At 48.7% G+C, this 24,569-nt stretch overlaps 1 protein-coding gene across 2 annotated transcripts; it reads left to right on the top strand.

The window, feature by feature from the left end:
* The first annotated feature begins 231 nt into the window (after positions 1–231).
* MYOZ3 (myozenin 3) lies at positions 232–24,376 on the top strand. 2 transcript variants are annotated; one of them, XM_055285610.2, is made up of 7 exons: positions 232–408; positions 1,923–1,984; positions 15,544–15,698; positions 16,657–16,710; positions 16,815–16,968; positions 17,400–17,562; positions 21,729–24,376. In XM_055285610.2, exons 2-7 carry the CDS (start codon positions 1,924–1,926, stop codon positions 21,895–21,897), a joined length of 756 nt encoding a protein of 251 aa, XP_055141585.1. In that variant the 5' UTR covers positions 232–408; position 1,923; the 3' UTR covers positions 21,898–24,376. The 2 variants fall into 2 exon arrangements, with proteins under 2 accessions (XP_055141585.1, XP_063498761.1); XM_063642691.1 differs by lacking the exon at positions 232–408 and having other exon boundaries at positions 1,853–1,984.
* The last annotated feature ends 193 nt before the right edge of the window (positions 24,377–24,569 follow it).

The raw sequence follows: 24,569 nt of genomic DNA, 5'->3' as shown, positions 1-24,569 counted from the left end.
ACTAAGGATATAATAGTTAACAAGCGGAAGCTACCAGCAGCTGACCCTCAACATTTCCAGGTGACTTTGGTGTGTGCATATGTGAGCGTGTGTGTACATGTGGGTGCAAGCCCTCTGTCTGCAAAGGCCTGTTGCCAGGGCACCTGTCTTTCCTAGGGTCTGGTGCTTTTAGCCTCTGGCTCCAGCTCCTATTGCAGCCCGAAATAAGGCTGTGACCCATGGCAAGGCAGGAATGATTCTCATCAGCTGAAGCCAGAGCTGGCTGCAGGGGACACCCTGCTCGCTGCCTACTGACTGCTGACTGCTGACTGCCTACAGGGACACCACGCAACTCTCAGCTTCCCGACAGAGGTGTTAATCTTGAGGGTCTAAGATTCTCTCCTGCCTATTGTGGTCCCATCCTCTCAGGTACCAGCATCCTAGGGGAGCTTGGGGAACTCAGGGGAGTGGGCAGAGGAGATGAGCCAATCCCCAGAGCTGCTTCCGCAGGAGAGGAAGGGCCCTGCAGTGGATCTAGGGAGTTTGGGGCCCCATGCAAGCCTCAATCCTGGTTTGGGAGGAGAGGAACTCTAAGCTCTAGGTTACCCTGCATTAAATGGGGAGGGTGTGGCTAGGATTAAAGGTGGGGAATAGGTAATGGCTCTGCTAAGGACTTTGGGATTTTTAGGCAGTAGAGGGAAGCAGCTTCTCTGTCTATAAAATGAGAGACCCTTCCCAGCATCTGTGAATTTCTGTAAAGGGAGTGTTTATCAAGAAACAGATCTGTGGACTGTGGAATCCTAAATGGTTGTGATTGAGGCATTCTCAATCATCCCATGACCCTCACCCCAAATGCATGTAGACACACTCATGTTTACATATAGTTTTAGGGGGTTTGTGAACACCCTAAAGCCCATCCATGGATCTCTGTGATTTAGCCTAACCCCCTATTGTTACAGATGGGGGAACTGAGGTGCAGAGCTGGAAAGCTACTTGTTCGCAGTTACAGAGAAAGTCAGGGACACCCACTAGACTGCAGTTGCACAACGCAGTGCCCACTGACCCAGGGCCCCTTGTCGGTGTCGGGGATACAGATGAAGGCAGATTGTTTTCTAAGGGAAGGAGTATAGAAAAACCTGGAGGCGAAGGAGAAAGGTACCAGGGCGGGTGGTCAGTCAAGGAGCTCAAGGGCTCTGCCTCTTCTCCAGAGGGCAAGTTAAGGAACCTGGGCAAGTTAAGGGCTCCGGACCTCATTTTATTTGCAAATCTCTTCCAAGATTCCTTGAAGGTGCCATGAGATACAAATAGGGGGATGGAACAGGAGGAAGAGAAGGGATGAGGAAGAAGAGAACACCACGGAAGTTAGCCCAGTAGCGGGGAGATGGGGAGGATGGGGGATGGTTCTCTCTGCTTGGTTGGACCAGCCTGTGCCCTCAAGCCTCAGGGCCAAGTGCCAAGGATGAAAGAGGCACACCAGCCTCGCAGACCCCAGTGTAACCCCAGCCTAGCCCATGCTCCCCCTCCCCTAACTTAAACCTCCAACTTCTTTCAGCCTTGGAATAGGACTCTCCTGGGTCAACAGATGACAGTAGTGCCTGAGACCTTTGCCTGCCCCACCCAGATGCCCCTGGCACCTACTCTGCCTCTGATCAGGATGCCAGAGCTGGGAAAAGGCCCTAGAAACCACCCCTGAAGAGACAGTGCTTCCCTAGCAACATGAAAATAGATTTGTGCAAACTTGAGCACCTCCCTCTCGTTCCCTGGGCCTCAGTCTCCTCTGCACAGAGACCCTGAAGGCCCTTCCAGCTCAGACATCCCTTGCTTGTGATTTGGGGCTGGCCTAAAGCTGTTCAGGACTGGGGCAGGGTGAACCAGGGACTGGAAGGAGGTCTGGGGAGAAATGGAGGCAGCCTGGTCCATTTATGGGGGTCTCTCCTCCACAGGATGATCCCCAAGGAGCAGAAGGGTCCAGTGATGGCTGCCATGGGGGACCTCACTGAACCAGGTAAGGTGGTTCTAGCCTCATGCCTTCCTCAGACTCCATCTTTTCCTTGCTCCCAGGCTGCACTCACTCTGGCCTGCTGGCCCCAGGCCTGGGCAGACAGATGTGAGCTCCAGGCCAGCTCTGAGGGAGTGCCTGTAGAATCTGCCGCCTAGGCTGGGAAGCTTCCTGAGGCACTGGGAGGGGTCTTGCCCATCTGTCCACAGACCCAGGAGCTGAGGCTGAGTGTCCCAGGCTGGGCCTTGGCTCTAAAATGACCCTGGCCCTGGCTTCATCTACGGCCTCACCTCAGCCCCAAATTAAGCTCCGGTCCCAGTTCCAGCCCTACCTGTGGCTGCAAGCTCTGCACACACTTGCCTTTGCCTATTACTCCTGTGGGTCTCACCGAGGCCTCTGGGTGGCCCAGGATGGCTGGGCCCCATGGCTAAGACAGGGGAGTGGAGAGAGTGGAGCATGGTGAGAAGAGCAGGCTGCCCATTTGAATACAAACCTTTTTACTTAAAAGCTGATTCATCAAATGAGTAAATAATTTTTATCATTTCATTAAAAAGTTTAAATTCATTTTTATCAATTTTAGAAGACCTCTTCAGGAACTCTTGATACAATTTTGGAATCTGTTTATTTGGTCTACTTTAGAGGATTTCAGGTATTTTAAACATTAATTTAGGGGCTGGACACAGAGGCTGATGCCTGTAATCCCAGCACTTTGGGAGGCTGAGGTGGAAGGATTGCTTGAGCCCAGGAGTTTGAGACCAGCCGGGGCAACATGGTGAGACTCCATCTCTACAAAAAAAAAAAAAAAAAAAAAATTAGCCAGGCATGGTGGCACATGGCTGTGGTCCCAGCTACTCAGGAGGCTGAGGCAGGAGGATCGTTTGAGCCTAGGAGTTGGAGGCTATAGTGAGCTATGGTTGTGCCACTGCACTCCAGCCTGGGTGACAGAGTGAGACGGTCTCTAAAAAAAAAAAAAGAAAAAGAAAAAAATTAATTCAACTAAGTCAGAGCTCTCAAGCTTAATTGTGAATCATAATGATTTGATGTTGGTTAAGCATACAGAGTCCCAGCATCTACTCCTGAGGATTCTGACTTAGGGGACCTGAGGTGGGACTTGTGCATTTGCCTTCAGCGTGCTAAGGAGTCAATCATATTTCATGACTTCATATGTGGCATCCTTTTAACCTATTTTGTGTGTTCTTGCCTCCTTTTGTTGATGTCCATTTTCTTCCCCCACCCTGATTTTGTAGCTAAAATATGCACATTCTACGGGTATTGACGCTCTAACTAGAAGGGTCAGGCAATGCATTCTCTTTTCTCTTGGGGAGTTAATTACAGACCCCCAAATATGGAGACACATCATTGATGCAAGACTTGAAATATATAACTTGTTGATTATCGCTAAGGTACTGACTAAAGACAATTTTGAAACAAAAGAAAAATAGGAAGAAAAAATAAATCTCATAATCTCACCACCTAAAGACGGCCACTGTAAAGTAAAAGTTATAAAAATGTTTACCATCATTGCATGCTTACTATCTGGCAGATACTTTGCTAAGAGAAAAGTATCCTTTACGCTTTGTGTCATTTCATCCCCACCACAACTCTCTAAGTTAGATATTATCCTCATTTTGGAAATGAGAATATTGAGGCTCAGAGGAGCAGGTGGTCACATCTGGTAGGCGGTAGAGCTGCAATTTGACTCCAGGTCTCTTTGTCTTCAGAGCTGTTTCTTTATTACATGGTTACAATGATAATACATCACTTTTTTAACAAAATATTCACTTGCCATTGACTTGGCATACATTAAAAAAATTTGTTTAATTCAGACAAAACAGACATGAACGGCTTTGAAAGTGAAAGTTCATCATAATGGAACCATTTGGAGATAACCACTGTTAACATATTTATGTAAATTCTTTTTCTGTTCATATATGAATGTCTTTATATAAACATACATAAACATGGGCTAAATACTATATGCTATGTTCTTCGGTTTTGTTTTTTTTTTTTCATTTAGCAGCATTCCATCCTAGTATGATTTATCTCACGCCTTCCTTCCCCGTGCTTACCAGCATTCCGCTGTTTGGACACGTCATGTGTATTTAACCATCCCCTGACAGTGGTCATGAGGGTTGTCTGGGGTGAGATCCTTCGAGACAGAACCAGAGGAGCCTTGTGCAAGTGACTTATTGAGAACGTGCTCTCGGAAGGGAAGGAGGAATGCAGCCTCGGGTGGGGTATTGCTGAGCGAGGATATGGGCTCAGCGGCTGTCCAGTTCAGTGTGACCCCGCGGGGAGCTCTCGAGCATGAATTCCTCCACAGAATTCATCCCACCTGAGGCAAGGGCGCTGTGCCAGCCTCCGTTCCACTGGCAGTTCTCTGTAGAAGGTGGTGGTGTGAACACTTAGCCACTAATAAGGGGCATCTGGCAGCATCCACCACAAGACTGAATCCCGGTTTTCACAATTTTAAACCCCACTGCAATAAACATTCTTATACATGTATCTTTGGACATATTTACTCAACTTTTTCCCTGAGAATAAATTCCTAGAAATAGAATTACTCAGTCAAATAGGTTTTATCTTTTTTTATTTTTAAATAGAGACAGGGTCTTGCTGTATTGCCTAGGCTGGTCTTGAACTCCTGGGCCCAAGCAATCCACCCACTTTGGCCTCCGCAAGTGCTGGGATTACAGTTGTGAGCCACTGCGCCTGCCATTTTTTTTTTTTTTTTTAATATTGAGCTCAACTGGGGGAGGTGGCTCATGCCTGTAATCCCAGCACTTTGGGAGACCAAGGCAAGCGGATGACCTGAGGTTGGGAGCTCGAGACCAGCCTGACCAACATGGAGAAACCCCATCTCTACTAAAAATACAAAATTAGCCAGGCATGGTGGCGCATGCCTGCAATCCCAGCTACTCGGGAGGCTGAGGCAGGAGAATCACTTGAACCCGGCAGGCAGAGGTTGCAGTGAGCCTAGATCGTGCCATTGCACTCCAGCCTGGGCAACAAGAGCGAAATTCTGTCTTAAAAAAAAAAAAAAAAAAAAGAACAATATTGAGCTCAGCTCATCTGTATAGTATTTCAGAATATGATACTGAGGGTGCATTATTATGTATTTAGGTATAACTATTCTTTCATATTTTAAGTAGGCAGTACACTTTCTCATTAAAAACAGTAACAACAAAACAGTGTAAACAATTTCCAACCCTCCTCCTTTATATGTCCCATGGTCACTGCTATGGTGACATGTCTCCTTGGCATGTCTTCTTGCAGATTTTTCAATGCATGCAAAAACACATACTTATTTTTTAATATAGAAATGGGGGCCGGGTGCGGTGGCTCACACCTGTAATCCCAACACTTTGAGAGGCTGAGGCTGGCAGATCACTTGCGGTCAGGAGTTTGGGACCAGCCTGGCCAACATGGTGAAACCCCATCTCTGCTAAAAACACAAAAATTAGCCAGGCATGGTGGCTCATGCCCATAGTCCCAGTTACTTGGGAGGCTGAGGCAGGAGAATCACTAGAACCCAGGAGGCAGAGGTTGCAGTGAGCCGAGATTGCACCACTGCACTCTAGCCTGGGCAACAGAGCAAGACTCTGTCTCAAAAAAAAAAAAAAAAAAAAATATATATATATAATATTATAATATATAATATAAATGGGATCTTAGAATACCTATTCTTCTGAATCTTACTTTCCCCTCCAATTAATTTATACTGGGTTTCTTTTTTTCTTTTTTTTTTTTTGAGACAATGTCTCACTCTGTTGCCCAGACTGGAGCACAGTGACATGATCTCAGCTCATTGCAAACTTCACCTCCAGCTTCAAGCGATTCTTGTGCCTCAGCCTCCCAAGTAGCTGAATTACAGGCACACGCCACCATGCCCGGCTAATTTTTGTATTTTTAGTAGAGATGGGGTTTTGCCATGTTGGCCAGGTTGGTCTCGAACTCCTGACCTCAAGTGATCCACCCTCCTCTGCCTCCCAAAGTGCTGGGATTACAGGTGTGAGCCACTGCCTCCAGCCTATAAGTGGGTTTCTTTCTGTTCTTAGCACATGAAAAGTGTCCTTTATGTGTCTGTTGAAAGAATAAAAAAAATCAGTGTTTTTTTGGACAACTATTTAGGATTCCATTGGCTGGTATGAATCACAGCACCCAAGTGACCCCCAGTGCTGCCCGGTAGCCATGTCCATCCCCCTAGTTCATTCACTATCCCATGCTACTCTCTTAATGACTTTGGCAACCCCTCTCCTCAAACCTCCAATACCTCCTTGCACAACTTCATTCTCAGCTAAAGACCTTGCTTCTTATTCCACTGAGAAAAATAGAGTAACCAGAAGAGAACATCTGCAAGCATCCTCCGCCACATCTGTCTACTTGCTTGCATCTGCACCCGTGTTTGTGGTTTTCCTTTCTGATATGGTGGATGCACTCTCCTCACACCTGCCTGGTGCCAATTCCTCTGGCTGGGCTCTGGAAACCCAGCTCTCCTGTCACTCCTGCTCAAGGACATTCCTTCAGCAATTCTCCCCTCTCTCTACTGCATTGTCAAATGTTCCCATCAGTTAACGCACATGCTGTTATTTCTCCATCTTTACAAACAAACAAACCCCTCTTGATCCCATAGCTGTCTGTAGCCAGGATCCTTTAAACCCAACTCTTCCAAGCAGTTGTCTATATTGTTCTTACCAATCCTCTCTCTCTTTTTGACATTTTATTAGTCAATTTGCAAAGACACATACAAGTAGGGAGTACATGGTCCCTCATTCATTCCTAAATTTCAAAGCTAATACCAAAAAGCATGTCATTTCACCCCACAAATTCTTCAGAATGCATCAAAATAATAAAAGCGCGTTTCCTTACGTGCCACAATTAGCACACTGAACAAAATTAGCACTAATGACTTAATACCATTTAATAAGCGGTCTGTATTCAACCTTCTTCAGTTTTCTAGTTTGTTTTCATCAGCATCCAAACAAGGGCCACAGTTTTTATTTGGTTGCTATGGCTCCTAAATCTCCTTTAATCTAAAGCAACCCCTCTGCCCCTTTTTTCCATGTCACTCGCTTGTTTGAAAAACCAGGCCAGTTGTCCTGTAGAATGTCCTGTGTCCTGGATTTGGCTTATCACTTCCTCATGGTGTGATTAAACTTGTTCTTCTGTCCATTTTCTCTTGAACCCTCTCCAGTTAGGCTTTCACACCCAAACACTCCATAGAAACTGCTTTGGTGAAAATTACCAATGACCTTGTGTTACTAAATATAATAGTCGATTTTCAGCCCTCATCTTCCTTGACACATCAGCAGCATTTGGCTGTGTTAGTCTCTCTGTCATACCTGAAATGTTTTCGTGATTTATTTCCAGGACGCCATCCTCTTTAGTTTCTTCCTATGTTGTGGGCTGCTCCTGCCCATGCTCCTGGCTTGGTTCCTCCTCACCGCCTCACTGTAAATGTTGGAGGCCCCGGGCTCCATCTCTGGTCCTCTTTACCTATTCTGATTTCTTTATGATCTCATCCAGTCTCCCAGCTTAAAATACCATTTATGGAGCTGGAATATGAACGTATGTGTATCTGATTTTAGAGATGGACCAGGCAGGCCGTGCTGCCTACACAGGGCTCTCACCTGCCAAGGTCCTCACTTTCATGTGTGTCCGTGTGAAGAGACCACCAAACAGGCTTTGTGGGAGCAACATGGCTGTTTATTTCACCTGGGTGCAGGCAGGCTGAGTCCGAAAAGAGAGTCAGTGAAGGGAGATAGGGGTGGGGCCATTTTATAAGAGTTGGGTAGGTAAAGGAAAATTACAGCCAAAGGGGGTTGTTCTCTGGCAGGCAGGAGTGGGGGTCACAAGGTGCTCAGTAGGGGAGCTTTTGAGCCAGGATGAGCCAGGAGAAGGAATATCACAAGACAATGTCATCAGTTAAGGCAGGAACAGGCCATTTTCACTTCTTTTGTGGTGGAATGTCATCAGTTAAGGCAGGAACCCGCCATCTGGATGTGTACGTGCAGGTCACGGGGGATATGATGGCTTAGCTTGGGCTCAGAGGCCTGACATTCCTGTCTTCTTATATTAATAAGAAAAATGAAATGAAATAGTGGTAAAGTGTTGGGATGGTGAAAATTTTGGGGGATGGTATGGAGAGATAATGGGTGATGTTTCTCAGGGCTGCTTCGAGCGGGATTAGGGGCGGCGTGGGAACCTAGAGTGGGAGAGATTAAGCTGAAGGAAGATTTTGTGGTAAGGGGTGATATTGTGGGGTTGTTAGAAGGAACATTTGTCGTTTAGAATTATAGTTGATGGCCTGGATACGGTTTTGTATGAATTGAAAAACTAAACGGAATAAGAGAAGGAGAAAAACAGGTATAAAAGATCTAAGAATTGGGATGACTCAGGACATCTGATTAGAGAGTGCCTAAGGAGATTCAGCATAGTCCTGCCAGCAAAGATTATTTATTTACTTCAAGAGTTAAGAGTGGCAGTTTGGGGATAGCACGAGGAGATATCAGCTGTGCTGGCTTGGAGAAACTGTAAACCGGCAGTGTAAACAAGAGCAGGGCATGTATGAGTAGTTGAGAACCGTGAATAGGAGTATGACTAGATGGAAGATAGTAGGGATGGCAAGTTTTTTGGGGGCACAGTCTAAGTTGGTCTGGTGTCTGGAATGAGACTGGGGCCTAATAAAAGGGGCATCTATGCAGGAGCTCAAATGGGCTGTACCTTGTAGCATTCTGAGGACAGGTCTGACTTCTGAGAAAGGAAAGTCGTAAAAGTATTGTCCAGTCCTTTTTAAGTTGGTGGCTGAGCTTGATGAGGTGTGTTTTTAAAAGACCTTTAGTCCGTTCTACTTTTCCTGAAGATGGAAGACCATAAGGGATATAAAGGTTTCACTGAATACTAAGAGCCTGAAAAACTGCTTGGCTGATTTGACTAATAAAGGCTGGTCTGTTATCAGCCTGTATAGAGGTGGGAAGGCTAAACTGAGGAGTTATGTCTGACAGAAGGGAATAAATGACTGCGGTGGCCTTCTCAGAACCTGTAGGAAAAGACTCTACCTATCCAGTGAAAGTGTCTACCTAGACTAAGAGGTCTGTTAGTTTTCTGACTCGGGGCATTTGAGTAAAGCTAATTTGCCAGTCCTGGGTGGGGGCAAATCTTCAAGCTTGATGTGTAGGGAAGGGAGGGGGCCTGAATAATCCCCGAGAAGTAGTAGAATAGCAGATGGAACACTGAGAATTTATTTCCTTGAGGATAGATTTCCACGATGGAAAGGAAATGAGAGGTTTTAAGAGGCGGGCTAGTGGCTTGTACTATAGCATAGCCTGACTTTGCTGGTGTGTGGCGATTAGGCCTGGTGGAACTTCCATCAATAAATCAAGCGTGATCAGCGTGAGGAACAGGAAAGAAGGAAATATGAGGAAATGGGGCGAATGTCAGGTGGATCAGAGAGATACAGTCATGAGGGTCAGGTGTGGTATCAGGAATAATGTGGGAGGCCAGATTGAAGTCCGGGCCAGGAACAATGGTAATTGTGGGACTTAACAAAGAGTGAGTACAGCTGAAGGAGCCGGGGAGCAGAAAGTATATGCGTCAGGTATGAGGAAGAAAATAGATTTTGGAAGTCATGAGAAATGTAGAGAGTAAGTTGAACATAGTTTGTGATTTTGAGGGCCTCTAAAAGTATTAGGGTGGCAGCAGCCGCTGCATGGAGACATGATGGCTAGGCTAAAACAGTAAGGTCAATTTGTTTGGGCAGAAAGGCTACAGGGTGCAGTCCTGGCTTTTGTGTAAGAATTCTGACCGCACTAACCATGCCTAGGAAGGAAAGGGGTTGTTGTTTTGTAAGGGATTGAGATTTGGGAGATTAATTGGACACGATCAGCAGGGAGAGCACGTGTGTTTTTATGAGAATTATGCCGAGATAGATAACTGATGAGGATGAAATTTGGGCTTGACTGAAGTAATGGGGGCTATCTGCGAAGCCTTGCAGCAGTATAGCCCAGGTAATTTGCTGAGCCTAATGGGTGCCAGGGTCAGTCCAAGTGAAAGCGAAGAAAGGCTGGGATGACGGGTGCAAAGGAATAGTAAAGAAAGCATGTTTGAGATCCAAAACAGAATAATGGATTGTGGAGGGAGGTATTGAGGATAGGAGAGTATATGGGTTTGGCACCATGGGGTGGATAGGCAAAACAATTTGGTTGATAAGGCATAGATCCTGAATTAACTTGCAAGGCTTGCCTGGTTTTAGGACAGGTAAAATGGGGGAATTGTAAGGAGAGTTTATAGGCTTTAAAAGGCCATGCTGTAGCAGGCGAGTGATAACAGGCTTTAACCCTTTCAAAGCATGCTGTGGGATGGGATATTGGCATTGATTGGGGCAAGGGTGATTAGGTTTTAATGAGATGGTAAGGGATGCATGATCGGTCGCCAAGGAGGGAGTAGAGTTATCTTATACTTGCGGGTTAAGGCGGGGGAATACAAGAGGAGGACGCAAAGGAGGCTTTGGATTGGGAAGAAGGGCAGCAGTGAGATGTAGCTGTAATCCAGGAATAGTCAGGGAAGCAGATAATTTAGTTAAAGTGCCTCAGCCTGATAAAGGAACAGGGCAGGTGAGGATAACTAAAAGGAGTGCTTAAAAGAGTATTGTCTAAGTTGCCACTAGAGTTGGGGAGTTTTAAGAGGTTTAGAAGCCTGGCTGTTAGGCTGGGCGTGGTGGCTCACGCTTGTAATCCCAGCACTTTGGGAGGCTGAGGCAGGCGGATCACGAGGTCAGAAGATCGAGACCACGGTGAAACCCCGTCTCTATTAAAAATACAAAAAAATTAGCCGGGCGTGGTGGCGGGCGCCTGTAGTCCCAGCTGCTCGGAGAGGCTGAGGCGGGAGAATGGCGTGAACCCGGGAGGCGGAGCTTGCAGTGAGCCGAGATTGCGCCACTGCACTCCAGCCTGGGCGACAGAGCGAGACTCCGTCTCAAAAAAAAAAAGAAGCCTGGCTGTCAATACCCACAACAGTTATGGAGGCAAGGGAAACAGGCCCTTGAAAAGAAGGTAATGTGGAGTAGGTAGCCTCCGTATTGATTAAGAAGGGGACGGATTTACTTTCCACTGTGAGAGTTACGCGAAGCTCAGAGTCCGTGATGGTCTAGGGGGCTTCTGAGGCGATTGGGCAGCGTCAGCCTTCAGCCGCTAAGCCAAGAAGATCCGGGAAGCAGTCAGAGAGCCTTGGGCCAGAGTTCCAGGGGCTCTGGGAGTGGCTGCCAGGTGAGTTGGACAGTCCGATTTCCAGGGGGGTCCCGCACAGATGGGACGCGGCTTAGGAGGAATCCTGGGCTGCAGGCATTCCTTGGCCTGGTGGCCAGATTTCTGGCACTTGTAGCAAGCTCCTGGGGGAGGAGGTTCTGGAGGAATGCCTGGCCACTGCGGTTCAGGCATTTGGGAGCTCTTGTGTGCTGGAGATGTGGCCGGGGTTTGTCTCACAGTGGAGGCAAGGAATTGCAACTTTTTTCTATTATTGTACACCTTGAAGGTGAGGTTAATTAAATCGTATTGTGGGGTTTGAGGGCTGGAATTTAATTTTTGGAGTTTTATTTAATGTCGGGAGCAGATTGGGTAATAAAATGTATTTTGAGAATAAGACGGCCTTTTGACCTTTTAGGGTCTAGGGCTGTAAAGTGTCTCAGGGTTGCTGCCAAAGGAGTCATGAACTGGGCTGGATTTTTATATTTGATGAAAAAGAGCCTAAATGCTATCTGATTTGGGATAAAGAAAAAGGAGCATTAACCTTGACTATGCCTTTAACTCCAGCCACCTTTTTAAGAGTAAATTGCTGGGCAGGTGGGGGAGGGCTAGTCACGGAACGAAACTGTAAACCGGACCAGGTGTGAGGAGGAGAGGTGATAAAAGGATTATAGGGTGGAGGAGCGGAGGCTGAGGAAGAATTGGGACCTAGCTCGGCCTGGCGAGGAGCAGCCTGGGGAGGAGGGGAGAGGTCAGATGGGTCTGTAGAAAAGGACGATTAGAAAGACTCAGCGACACTTGGGGTTGGGACTGAGGGGACAGGTGGGAGGGAAAGAACGAAGATTTGGGATGAGTTGCGTTGGGAACAGGGACTAGAGAGGGACCAGTGTGTAAAAGAATGCCTGAACGTCAGGCACCTCAGACCATTTACCCATTTTACGACAAGAATTATTTAGATCTTGTAGGATGGAAAAATTGAAAGTGCCGTTTTCCGGCTATTCGGAACTGCTGTTGAGTTTGTATTGGGGTCCAGTGGCATTGCAGAAGAAAATAAGATGCTTAGATTTTAGGTCAGGTGAGAGTTGAAGAGGTTTTAAGTTTTTGAGGACACAGGCTAAGGGAGAAGAAGGAGGAATGGAGGGTGGAAGGTTGCCCATAGTGAAGGAAGCAAGCCTAGAGAAAAGAGAGTAGAGACACGGAGGGAAGGGGTTCGAGGGTTCTTACCTTCCAGAAAAGCAGGAAAGGGGTTGGGGCGTGAAAATAAGTGGTTGGGGTGCAGAGATAAGAGGTCGGGGTGCAGAAATAAGGGAAGGGTCACAGAGATAAGAGGTTGGGGCACGGAAATAAGGGATTGGGGCACAGAGATAAGAGGTCAGGGTGCGGAAATAAGGGATTGGGGCGCAGAGATATAAGAGGTCAGGGTGCGGAAATAAGGGATTGGGGCGCAGAGATATAAGAGGCTGGGGCATGGAAATAAGGGATTGGGGCGCAGAGATAAGAGGTTGGGGCATGGAAATAAGGGATTGGGGTGCAGAGATACGAGGTTGGGGTACTTGCCCCTCCTCTAGAAAAGCGGGACCTGCCGCTCAGGGTGAAGGAGAAGGGGCTGGGGGTTTCTTGCCCCCCAGAAAGGTGGAGAAGGTGTAGAGACACGGAGAGAAGGGGTTGGGGTACTTGCTCCTTCCCCAGAAAAGCTGGACTTGCCGCTAAGGGTGAAGGACCAAGGCAGGCGTCTCTGCGTGGTCTGATACCTCTGAAACCTGGGTGAATAATCAGGCGTCCCTGCAATGATTAAACACCAAGGGAAGGCTGCCTTCCCTAGTCCGTGACCGGCACCGGAGTTTCGGGTCCACGGATAAAACCTGTCTCCTTTGTCTCTACCAGGAAATGAAAGGAATTGAAATTAAGAGAAGGGAGAGATCGAAGAGTGGAAAGGAGAAAGTGGTTGAGGGACAGTGAGAGGTTGGAGAAGAGAGTAAGAAGAGGCCGCTAACCCGATTTAAAATTGGTGAGATGTTCCTTGGGCTGGTCGGTCTGAGGACCTGAGGTCGTAGGTGGATCTTTCTCATGGAGCAAATAATACGAGGACAGGGAATTGATCTTCCAAGGGAGGTCCCCCGATCCGAGTCACGGCACCAAATTTCATGCGCGTCCATGTGAAGAGACCACCAAACAGGCTTTGTGTGAGCAACATGGCTGTTTATTTCACCTGGGTGCAGGCAGGCTGAGTCCGAAAACAGTCAGCGAAGGGAGATAGGGGTGGGGCCATTTCATAAGATTTGGGTAGGTAAAGGAAAATTACAGCCAAAGGGGGTTGTTCTCTGGCAGGCAGGAGTGGGGTTCACAAGGTGCTCAGTAGGGGAGCTTTTGAGCCAGGATGAGCCAGGAGAAGGAATATCACAAGACAATGTCATCAGTTAAGGCAGGAACAGGCCATTTTCACTTCTTTTGTGGTGGAATGTCATCAGTTAAGGCAGGAACCCGCCATCTGGATATGTATGTTCAGGTCACAGGGGATATGATGGCTTAGCTTGGGCTCAGAGGCCTGACACTCACCATTCTGTCCCCTCTGTCCTGCAAAAGGCTTCCTTTGTTGGCCAAACGTGAAAGTTTGCATTTGGCTGGTAGGAAAAGCACAAAGGATAGGGATGGGTCTCAAACTACTAAGAACAGTCATCACCCTCAAAATCCTCTAAATAGCTATAAAGACTAGTTCCAACTATGAGAAAAGAAATAAATGTAATGTTCTTCATTGAAAAACAACAACAACAAATACTAGTAAATACCAGTAAAAGCTCATGATGCCCAAAATTTCACCTCAGGTCAGTTTTCTCCAGATTCACACATCTATCTCCCTCCTCAGCACCACCACTTAGATGCCTACGAGTCTCCTCAAACTTAATGTGCCCAGTTTTGGAGATAATTAGCAGAGTTTGGATATGGACTAGATATTAGGTAAAACAAAAATTTGTTCACTTGGAAAGGTGGAGATCTTTAACTTGTAAAGATCTTGATAAAACAAGTTACAGGCCGGGAGTGGTGGCTCACGCCTGTAATCCCAGCACTCTGGGAGGCTGAGGCAGGCGGATCACGAGGTCAGGAGTTCGAGACCAGCCTGGCCAACATGGTGAAACCCCATCTCTACTAAAAATACAAAAATTAGCTGGGCGGCACGCGTCTGTAATCCAGCTACTCAGGAGCCTAAGACAGGAGAATTGCTTGAACCTGGGAGGCAGAGGTTGCAGTGAGCCAAGATTGTGCCATTGCACTCCAGCCTGGGCGACATCTCAAAAAAAAAAAGTTACAAAACATGTATGCTATAATTTTATTTTGGTTAAAACCTCATAGGAATATAGTCATTGAAAAAGATATGAAAGGACATACACTAAGGTGTTAATAGTGGCAGTCTCTGGGTGATAGATAATGGTTTTTTTCTCTTTTTTGCCTGACATCTGTATTTTCCAACTTTCCTCAGGGCCCATATATGCTTTTTTTTTTTGATGGAAAATCACTCTGTCACCCAGGCTGGAGTGCAGCAATGCAATCTCGGCTCACTGCAACCTCCACCTCCTGGGTTCAAGTGACTCTCCTGCCTCAGCCTCCGGAGTGGCTGGGATTACAGGCACGCGCCATCCATGCCCAGCTAATTTTTCTACTTTTAGTAGAGATGGGGTTTTGCCATGTTGGCCAGGCTAGTCTCGAACACTTGACCTGAGGTGATGCGCCTGCCTCAGCTTCCCAAAGTGCTGGGATTACAGGAGTGAGCCACTGTGCCCGGCCCACGTTGCTTTTTTATAATAATAAAAGGCTATTTTAAAGTTAAAAGAACACGTCTAAAACTGAACTCCTGATCTTTCCCAGAACCTTTTCCTCCCTTTGCCTTCCCCATCTCAGTGACCGGCTGCTCTATCCTTCCAGTGGCTTAGGCCAGAAACCTTGTGGTCATCCTCTCTCGCTCATTGCCCACACCCATGGCTTACCTTTAAAAAATATCGAGAATCTGACCATTTCTCACTACTTCCACCATTATGGGCAAAGACAGGCACGGGGAATTCATGCAATAAACACAAATGGCCAAAGAACGTCTGAAACAGTGCTAAACTTCACTGAGAAACAAACACATGCAAATTAAACTCTGAGGTGTCATTTTTGCCCATCAGATGGGCAAAGATTTCAAAGAATCATGACACCCGGTGTCGGCAAGCTTGGGGAGAAAAAGGCATTCTTACACACAGCATGCTATGCTGAGGAGGTGCTTCGAGAGGTGGGGGCCTGGAGTGTATGAGGGATGGGGTGGTGAGAGCCCTCTCTGGCCTTTCCTGGCAGTCCCTACACTGGACCTGGGCAAGAAGCTGAGCGTGCCCCAGGACCTGATGATGGAGGAGCTGTCACTACGCAACAACAGAGGGTCCCTCCTCTTCCAGAAAAGGCAGCGCCGTGTGCAGAAGTTCACTTTCGAGTTAGCAGCCAGCCAGCGGGCGGTGAGTAAGCCACCATTGTGCTCATGGGGAAACTGAGGACCACAGAGAGCCACTGGTTAACCTAAAGCCAAACGGTAAGCCAGGCTGAGGACTGTGATGTTCCCCATCGGATTAAGCTCCTGCCTTTCGGTGTGATCCTTGAAAAGTGTTATCTTTTTAGGCATCTCTCCCTGGATACAGAACAAAGTGAACAAAGTGGATTGGGGGGTTGAGGATAAGCCGTGGAATGAAGGGACACTGGCTCCTACCAAAAAAAAAAAAAAAAAAAAAGCGAAGACAGGCGTGCACTCTAGGCTAAACTGGCAGCAGGCTGGATCTAGTTTAGACTTGAGCCTGATCTAAGATGGAAAATGTAGAATGCCCTTTTTTCTTCTTCCCACCAGAGGAAGGAAAGGCCATGGAATAATCTGCTGTTGGAGAAGGGCAAGAAGGGTTCTTCCCTTGGCTTCAGAAAGGCAGCAGGCAGTTCCATACTTCTAAGGAAGCCAGGGCTATTCCATCCACCCTCCACTTAATTTCTGGGCTAGACAGGAGGCAACTGAGAGGGAGCGATGTGGCAGAAAAATAAAGATGGCAAAACACCTGCCTTTGCTATGTGCCTAAGACAATGCCAGCTAAGCACTTTGCAGGTATCTCATTTAATGCTCATAGACCCCTCCGAGGAAGAGATCTTCATCACCATCATCTTCATTCTATCGAGAAGGACATTGAGGCTCAGGGAAATTAAGTATCTTGCCCAGACTCAGCATTACAATAGCAATTAACATATATCGAGTATTTCTCCGTCCCAGGCACTGGGTTTAGCGCTGTAAACTAGTAACTCATCCTTGTTCCCCGATGATGGGCGTTAGGATTCTTGCCTTCCCCCCACCCCACCTTTTTTCTTTGGTGGAGGGAGAACCCTGGTCCCCTGCCCCGCTGAGCCTCTCTGCGGTTTATTCTATCCCCTGGCTCCCAGATGCTGGCCGGAAGCGCCAGGAGGAAGATGACTGGAACAGCGGAGTCGGCGACGGTGAGCGTGGAGGGGAGCTCCCTGGAAGGGAAGCTGGGGGAAGGGGAGGGCGGCTGGGGGCGGGAGGTCATCGGCGGCCTCTGAGAGCCCGCCCCTGTGCCCAGATTGCCAATGCCAATGGCCCTGAGGGGCAGAACTACCGCTCGGAGCTCCACATCTTCCCGGCCTCACCCGGGGCCTCACTCGGGGGTCCCGAGGGCGCCCACCCTGCGGCCGCCCCTGCTGGGTGCGTCCCCAGCCCCAGCGCCCTGGCGCCAGGTGAGTGGCCTCCTCGGGTCCCGGGACCAGGGCTGGGCGGCTGAAGCATAAGTGTGCTCCCCATGGGGCAGGAAGAGCACCCAGAAGGCTAGTCCGCCCCCTTCCCCAACACACACGCGCACGCGCGCACTCTCCTCGCCAGACCACGAGCCAGAGGGGCGCCGCGCCCCAGGTCACACGGCGAGTCAGCCAAGGCCAAGACTGCAACCCGCGCCGCGAACTCGTGGCTTCCTCACGGCAGTCCTCCGTGTTTCCTGGGATGGGGAGGGGTCTCCTGTGCTGGAGCAACTGTGGCATCCCATTCCCCCACTCCTCTCCCCTAACTCTGATCTTCCCTGGTCCAACCGCGTCCGCGGAATGGGGGTGGGGCGAGGTGGGGGTGGGGGCTGAGGGTGGAAGAACCGAGGCGCCCCCTTCCCCTCCGCCCCTAGGCTATGCGGAGCCGCTGAAGGGCGTCCCGCCAGAGAAGTTCAACCACACCGCCATCCCCAAGGGCTACCGCTGCCCCTGGCAGGAATTCGTCAGCTACCGGGACTACCAGAGCGATGGCCGAAGTCACATCCCCAGCCCGAACGACTACCGAAATTTCAACAAGTAAGGCGGGGCGGGCAGCCAGGTGACAGACCGGGAGGGGCGGGAAGCCAGTCATAGCCACAGCGGGAGCCTGCATTTCCTGAGCACTTTCTGCAGGCCAGGCTCTGTCCCCAGCGCTTTCTATTCATTGACTGAGCTCTGGCTGGAACAGCGCCTCTGCACCTAGTAGGTGCTCAGTAAACGTGGGAGAAGTGAAGAGTGAAGGTGCCGCACATCTTGGATCCTCTCCAGGATATGGTGGGCGGGTGCTATGAGTTTTCCTGTTCTGCAGCTGAAGAGGCTGCGGCTCGGGAATATGAACAACCCGGCCAAAGCCACAAAACAAGGAAGCACAGGCAGGGCTGGGGTTCGGGTCTGGGTTTGTCTGACTCCAGAGCCCAGTGCCTTGTTCTCCATGGTTGCTGTGTGCTACCTCTTTGATGAACATCTAGATTTGTGTCCTTCTCTGAGGGGTCCCCGGATTTCAGCAGTTCGAGGCCAGCTCAGCTTTTCCTTTCACCAATGGTCTAGAAGAGGCCAACAAGGTAGCTTTGAAGCTGCCCCAAAGTAGAGAGTGGCAGTGAAACATTGGACGCCAGAGTGAGGGCCACAGAACAGTGGCCTATATTGGTTTACAGCATGAGGCCTCCACCTGGACTTAAATGCAGACCCCTGGCCTGCCCGTGTTGACCTTGGGCAAGGGAACCTCTCTGAGCCTCCATTGCCCCATCTGTAAAATGAGGGGTTTATAGTACCTACTTCATAAGGTTGCTATGGAGATGACATGAGAAGCCATAGGTAAAGTTTCTGGCAAGTAAGACACTTTCAACAAACAATACCTATTATTGTTATTATTATTATTATTATTTGAGACGGAGTCTCACACTGTCACCCGGGCTGGAGCGCAATGGTGCAATCTCAGCTCACTGCAAACACCTCCTCCTGGGTTCAAGCGATTCTCCTGCCTCAGCCTCCCGAGTAGCTGGAATTACAGGCGCCACGCCCAGCTGATTTTTTGTATTTTTAGTAGAGACAGGATTTCACTATGTTGGCCAGGCTGGTCTCGAACTCCTGAACTCGTGATCCACCCGCCTCTGCCTCCCAAAGTGCTGGGATTACAGGCATGAGCCACCGCCCCTGGGCTATTATGATTATTATTTACAGCTGAGATGAGGTTTGGACAGGGGAGAGCTTGAAAGGGATACGTTTACCATTCTGCACTGGGGGCCTGAAAACAAACCATAGGAATCAAGACAGGAGCTTGGCACTAGGGGAAGGCCTTGGGCCGAGGGGTGCATGATAACTGCATTGGCTTCCTCGGCCTGGTGCTATTTCTGAATATCCTCCTCTGGTCTGGCCTGCATTTAGTGAGGAAAAGGGGAGTCCACAGAGAGGACGCCACAGTCCTGCTCTTCTGGCATTTGCTCAGACCACACGTGGAGACTGTGTCTAAGACAGACAGGTGGGCGCCAGAGCCTAGCTAGGCCTGGAAAATCAGAACATGAGGAAGGGCTGAAGGAACTGGGGGTGATCCGCCTTGAGAAGAGACAGCTCTGGAGGGATGTGACTGCCCTCAAATATCTGAATAGACAGAGAGGGTCCTGATGGGAAGAATTGGGCCTAGCATGCGCTATGTGAGTCACGAGCCATTAACAGACATTCTGGAGTTCCCTGCCAGGCAGGACTGCTCTGTCTCCTCCTGGGCCCTCAGACCCTGCCTGCCCAGCCATTTGAAACCTGCAGCAGACATTCAGTCCTGGCAGGCAGCTTCCAGACTGGGCCACTCAGGTTGCATCTCCCACTGATCTCATGCCTCAAGTATGACAGCAAGGCACATTCTCACCAGTAGAAAGAGGCTCTTAGGGAGCCCTGCACCCAGACCTCTTCTGAGGGAGAAAGAACAACTGAGGCATAGAGAAGAGAAATAGCAGTTTGGGTGGCCAAGATGTGCTCAGCTTCCAGGGCCCTGGGCTCCCAGTCAAGGGCCTGACTGGGCCTTGCATGGCTTGGACACCACCCAGCCTGTTTCTGTGAGGCCTGGCTGTTGCCACCAAAACTGGGGTGGTCCAGGCAGAAATGCTTTCCTGGCTGGGACCCAGGCCCTGGCCCGAGATTTGTCTTTCCACCCCAGAGGCAAGCACTCTCCTCTTCCCACTGGTCCCAGGCTGCTGGAAAAACAACACAAGCAATGATTTTTATTTTTCTCAAAATTAACAAACAGTATTAAGGCCGGGCGCAGTGGCTCACTCCTGTAATCCCACTTTGGGAGGCAGGCGGATCACTTGAGGTCAGAAGTTCAAGACCAGCCTGGCCAACATGGTGAAATCTCGTTTCTACTAAAAATACAAAAATTAGCTGGGCTTGTTGGCACACACTTGTAATCCCAGCTACTCAGGAGGCTGAGGTGGGAGAATCGCTTGAAACTGGGAGGCGGAGGTTGCAGTGTGCTGAGATCGTTCTACTACACTCTAGCCTGAGTGACAGAGCAAGACCCTGTTTCAAAACAAAACAACACAACAAAAAAACAGTATTATTAAAATCACATACATAGGTTCTCTTTTAAAAAATGTTAGGCAAATAAATGTAGAGCCCCTTTTCTCACCATCCTCCAATCCCAGTTGCCTTCCCAAACGTAACATGGTTGTCAGGCTGGCCTGTATGGGCTCAGAACATTTTGTGTGGGCAGCTGCATGCCTGTAGGGGGGATGGCGTTTGTGTGTGTGTGTGTGTGTGTGTTAATACTTTGCATTTCATTCCGTTAACTTGCTTTTTTTACTCAACATTATGCTTTCGAAATCTACCATACTAATATGTAGAGCTCTAGTTCCTTTTAAGCTGCTGTATAGTTTTCTTTTTCTTTTTTTTTGGCAGGGTGGGGCAGAGTTTCACTTTTGTGGCCCAGGCTGGAGTGCAATGATACAATCTCAGCTCACTGCAACCTCTGCCTCTCAGGTTCAAGCAATTCTCCTGCCTCAGCCTCCCAAGTAGCTGGGATTACAGTCATCCACCACCATGCCCATCTAATTTTTGTGTTTTTACTAGAGACAGGGTTTCACCATGTGGGTCAGGCTGGTCTCGAACTCCTGACCTCAGGTGATCGGCCCGCCTCGGCCTCCCAAAGTGTTGGGATTACAGGCGTGAGCCACCGTGCCCAGCCTGCTGTATAGCTTTCTATCGTGTGAGCATGCTCTATCTGTCTTGCCCATTTCTCTGCTAGTGGACACATGGGTTGTTTCTGGTTTGTGACTAATGTGCTGCTCAGGTCTGCATCCCAGTGCCTACGTGCCTGTGCTTTCCTAAGCCGTATGCTCGGAGGTGGAGATGCGGGGTGACATAGTTCACACATTTCAGGTTAGGAAGATCCTGCCAAATTGTCTTCTGCGGTAGCAGCACTGGCTTACCCTCTAACCAGCAGCACGTGTGAAACTTTTCCCCCGCCACCTCACCAACTTTGCCCAGTTATCAAATTATTTTATTGTGCCAGTGTCCTGGAGGAGAAATGGCATGTCTGTTGTAATTTGCATTTTCCCCCTGATTTTCAGTGCTCTTTCTAATGCTCTCTTCTCTCTCTAGTTTTGGGCCTTTTGTCCTAAGGGGAGCTTACTGAAGGGGAGTCTAGAGTCTTGCCTAGAACAAGTCAATTCTGACTCCATCAGCTTCATTTCTATTGCTAAGAAACAAGCCACCCAAGTAGGCGCAGACTTGGAAATGGACAAAGTTGAAAAAAACCTCTTAAGATGTACAGAATCGCTTGGCGCGGTGGCTCACGCCTGTGATCCCAGCACTTTGGGAGGCTGAGGTGGGCGGATCACGAGGTCAGGAGTTCGAGACTAGCCTGGCCAACATGGTGAAACCCCGTCTCTACTAAGAATACAAAAATTAGCCGGGCATGTTGGCACGCGCCTGTATTCTCAGCTACTCAGGAGGCTGAGGCAGGAGAATTGCTTGAATCCGGGAGGCGGAGGTTGCAGTGAGCCGAGATCACCCCACTGCACTCCAACCTGGGTGACAGAGCGAGACTCCATCTTAAAAAAAAAAAAAAAAGATGTACAGAATCTTGCTGTATAGAAGGGAAAACTGAGGCTCAGAGAGTGGCAGGGAGGGGCCCATACATGGTGACCCACATGTCAGTGTACTGCTGTCCCTGTTCCATACAGCCCACCTCTCCTGCTGCTCTCTTTCTCCAGGACCCCAGTGCCATTTGGAGGACCCCTTGTGGGGGGCACTTTTCCCAGGCCAGGCACCCCCTTCATCCCGGAGCCCCTCAGTGGCTTGGAACTCCTCCGTCTCAGACCCAGCTTCAACAGAGTGGCCCAGGGCTGGGTCCGTAACCTCCCAGAGTCCGAGGAGCTGTAGCCCTAGCCTGAATCTTCAGTTCCCCAGTCTTGGGGGCCTGGTAACATCCGGAGCCAAGACTTGTGGACAGCACTTCACAGTTTAAGAAGGGCCTTCACACACAAAACCTGATTGCAAATGGCTTCGGAGGTCACAAAGTTCAGTAGTCCCAAAACATGGGTGTGCTTCAAAATTACCTGGGGATATTGTTCCGAATACAGATGACTGGACTGTCCCAGACTTGCAGCATCAGAGTCTCCTGAGTCGAGGAATCTGTATTATTAATAGCAATCAGGACCGGGTGTAGTGGCTCACGCCTGTAATCCCAGCACTTTGGGAGGCCGAGGCGGGAGGATCACCTGAGGTCAGGAGTTTGAGACCAGCCTGGCCAAAATACCAGAACCCCCGTCTCTACTAAAAATACAAAAATTAGCCGGACATGGTGGTGCATGCCTGTAATCCCAGCTACTTGGGAGGCTGAGACAGGAGAATCACTTGAACTAGGAGGCAGAGGTTGCAGTGAGCCGCTGGACAACAGAGTGAGACTCCTTCTCAAAAATAAATAAATAAATAAATAAATAGCAACCAGTACTCCAGGTGATTCCAGCATAACTTATCCATGGTTTGTATCATTAGGAGTCCACATCCACACCTCTGCTCTTTCCTGTTCCCGCAGTGTACACTCCCCCAGTGACAGTGTGCTCACTGGCACCCCATCTTCCTGTGAATAACTCAAATAATTAGAAAATGTTCCTTTTACTGAGATGCAGTTGGTCTTCATCTATTCATGCTCTAAACACTTCCTAAGCACTGACTGTGTGCTAGACATTGTGCCAGGCCCGGGCCTCAAGGAGGAAAAGACAGTAGGGAAGACAGACTTATAGAGCATGAAATCACCATAATTTTCCCTAAAGCATGCTTATTGACAATTGAGGAACAAAATGTTGTGGAGCAGAGGAAAGAGTCACTCACCCTGTGAGGTGGGATTCCGGAAGCTTCCTGGAGGATTTGAGTGGGACCTTGGGGGAGGTGTGAGAGTCCATGAAGAGAAGGAGGTGTGACGGGGAGGGTATCCCTGGAAAGTGGACCAGCATGTGCAAAAATATGGAACTGAGCATGGGTGCAGAATGTTCTGCAGAAGGGAGAAGGCTGTGCTAGAGGAGCCGGTGAGGGCCAGCGTGGGGTGAGCTTCACTAAGGAAATGGGGAAGGTTTTAGTGATGGGTCTTGCTGGGTGCTGTGTGGGGCGCATATTGGAGAAGGGTAATGCCAGAAGCCAGGAATCCTGCAAGGGATGAGGCCATGGGAATGGAGAGAAGGGGCCGCCCACTGGGCACCTTACAGGACAGGTGCAAAGTGGGGTGCTTATTAAGATTCCTTCTTTCCACTGTCCATTTTGAGCAGGCTGCTTAAAGTGGTGGTGATGATGATGATGGCAGCTTTATATGGAGTGCCTCAGTGCTTGGGCTGGTAGTAGGTTCTCTACATATCTTATTTCTAATTCTCAGAACAACCCTGAGAAAAAGATATTGTTGTCCCCATTTTACAGATGTGGGTATTTAGGCTCAAAAGGAGGAAGTGACTTGTCCAGGGGCAGAGACCAAATGGGAATCTGATTCCAGTGGATGTCTCTTTGCATTGCACTGGGTGGTCAATGCCCATTCGCTCTGAAATCATCTGATTGTGGTGCCCTGCCTTGGAGTTCAGAAGTTGAGTGCAGGCTTGGGAATCAGACTGGATGGGATAGGTTCTAACTCTGCCACTGCTAGCTGGGTGAACTTGAGCAAGTCATTTCACATCTCTGAGCCTCTATTTCTCCATGTGTAAGATGAGGACAAGTATAAAAGCTCCTTTATGGGTTTGTTGTGAACACAGTGCAGGGCACATTTATAATAAAAGCTCAGTCAATGGTAGGTTTCATGCAACTGCTGCTCTAGGCTGGAAAAGTTGTTCTTGCACTGGATGCAGCATGAGAAGCTGGCTGCTAAGATGTCACTGGGGGTCAGTAAAGCTGAAGCCTGAAGGAAGGCCTCTCATTGCTGTAGACCTCTCCCTGCCTCTCTCTGTGGGGGCGATGGGGAAGGTCAGGAGTCCAGCCCATTCCCAGGGTGTGTGGGACAGTGATTGCATTTTCCTTTTGCTTTGGAGTTTCACTACCCTTCTGGGTCCCAAGGGCCCAATGGCCTGACTTTTAGAATTGCTTACAATTGGTGTTTTCTCTTGAATTTGGGGGCTGCCATTTAAACCCAGGTTTCCATGAGCTGAAGACCAGCCATTCAAGAGTCTGAAAAGTAGACAAGAGGACTCTGATTGCCTTGGGTTGGTTCTGCTGTGCTCTGGAAGGTAACTGCAGCCACTGGGTATGAAAAGGAGCCTGGTGGGGAGACCACTGCACCCAAAACAAATCCTTTCTTCTTCTGAGAATGTGACTTTTTCTGGTGTTGTAAAAAAGAAAAAAAAAAAGAATACTCATTGTAAAAATAAAAAAATAATGATAATAAGCAAGGAGTAAAATGTGAAATGTCTGCCCACATAGCCCTCCCACGTACATACATACACCTTCCTACCTTCCTGCCTCTGCCATTCCTACACACCAGAGGTAACCACTGATGACCATTTGGTCCTTCTAGAATTGTAGAATTATTTGAATGGATAAATATGTGCATGTGTATATAGATGCATACCCACATAGGC

The sequence above is a fragment of the Symphalangus syndactylus genome, chromosome 7 (genome assembly GCF_028878055.3).
Source record: "Symphalangus syndactylus isolate Jambi chromosome 7, NHGRI_mSymSyn1-v2.1_pri, whole genome shotgun sequence".
NCBI classification, from domain to species: domain Eukaryota; kingdom Metazoa; phylum Chordata; class Mammalia; order Primates; family Hylobatidae; genus Symphalangus; species Symphalangus syndactylus.
The sequence above is the reverse complement of the archived record's forward strand: the minus strand, read 5'-3'. Positions and strand labels throughout refer to the sequence as shown.

Bases quoted from the DNA above. Each gene is read 5' to 3' on its own strand.
- MYOZ3 (XM_055285610.2), top strand. From the start codon at position 1,924: ATGATCCCCAAGGAGCAGAAGGGTCCAGTGATGGCTGCCATGGGGGAC. The intron at 16,711-16,814 runs GTGAGCGTGGAG...CCCTGTGCCCAG, and splicing joins GAACAGCGGAGTCGGCGACG to ATTGCCAATGCCAATGGCCC. The intron at 16,969-17,399 runs GTGAGTGGCCTC...CTCCGCCCCTAG, and splicing joins CCCCAGCGCCCTGGCGCCAG to GCTATGCGGAGCCGCTGAAG.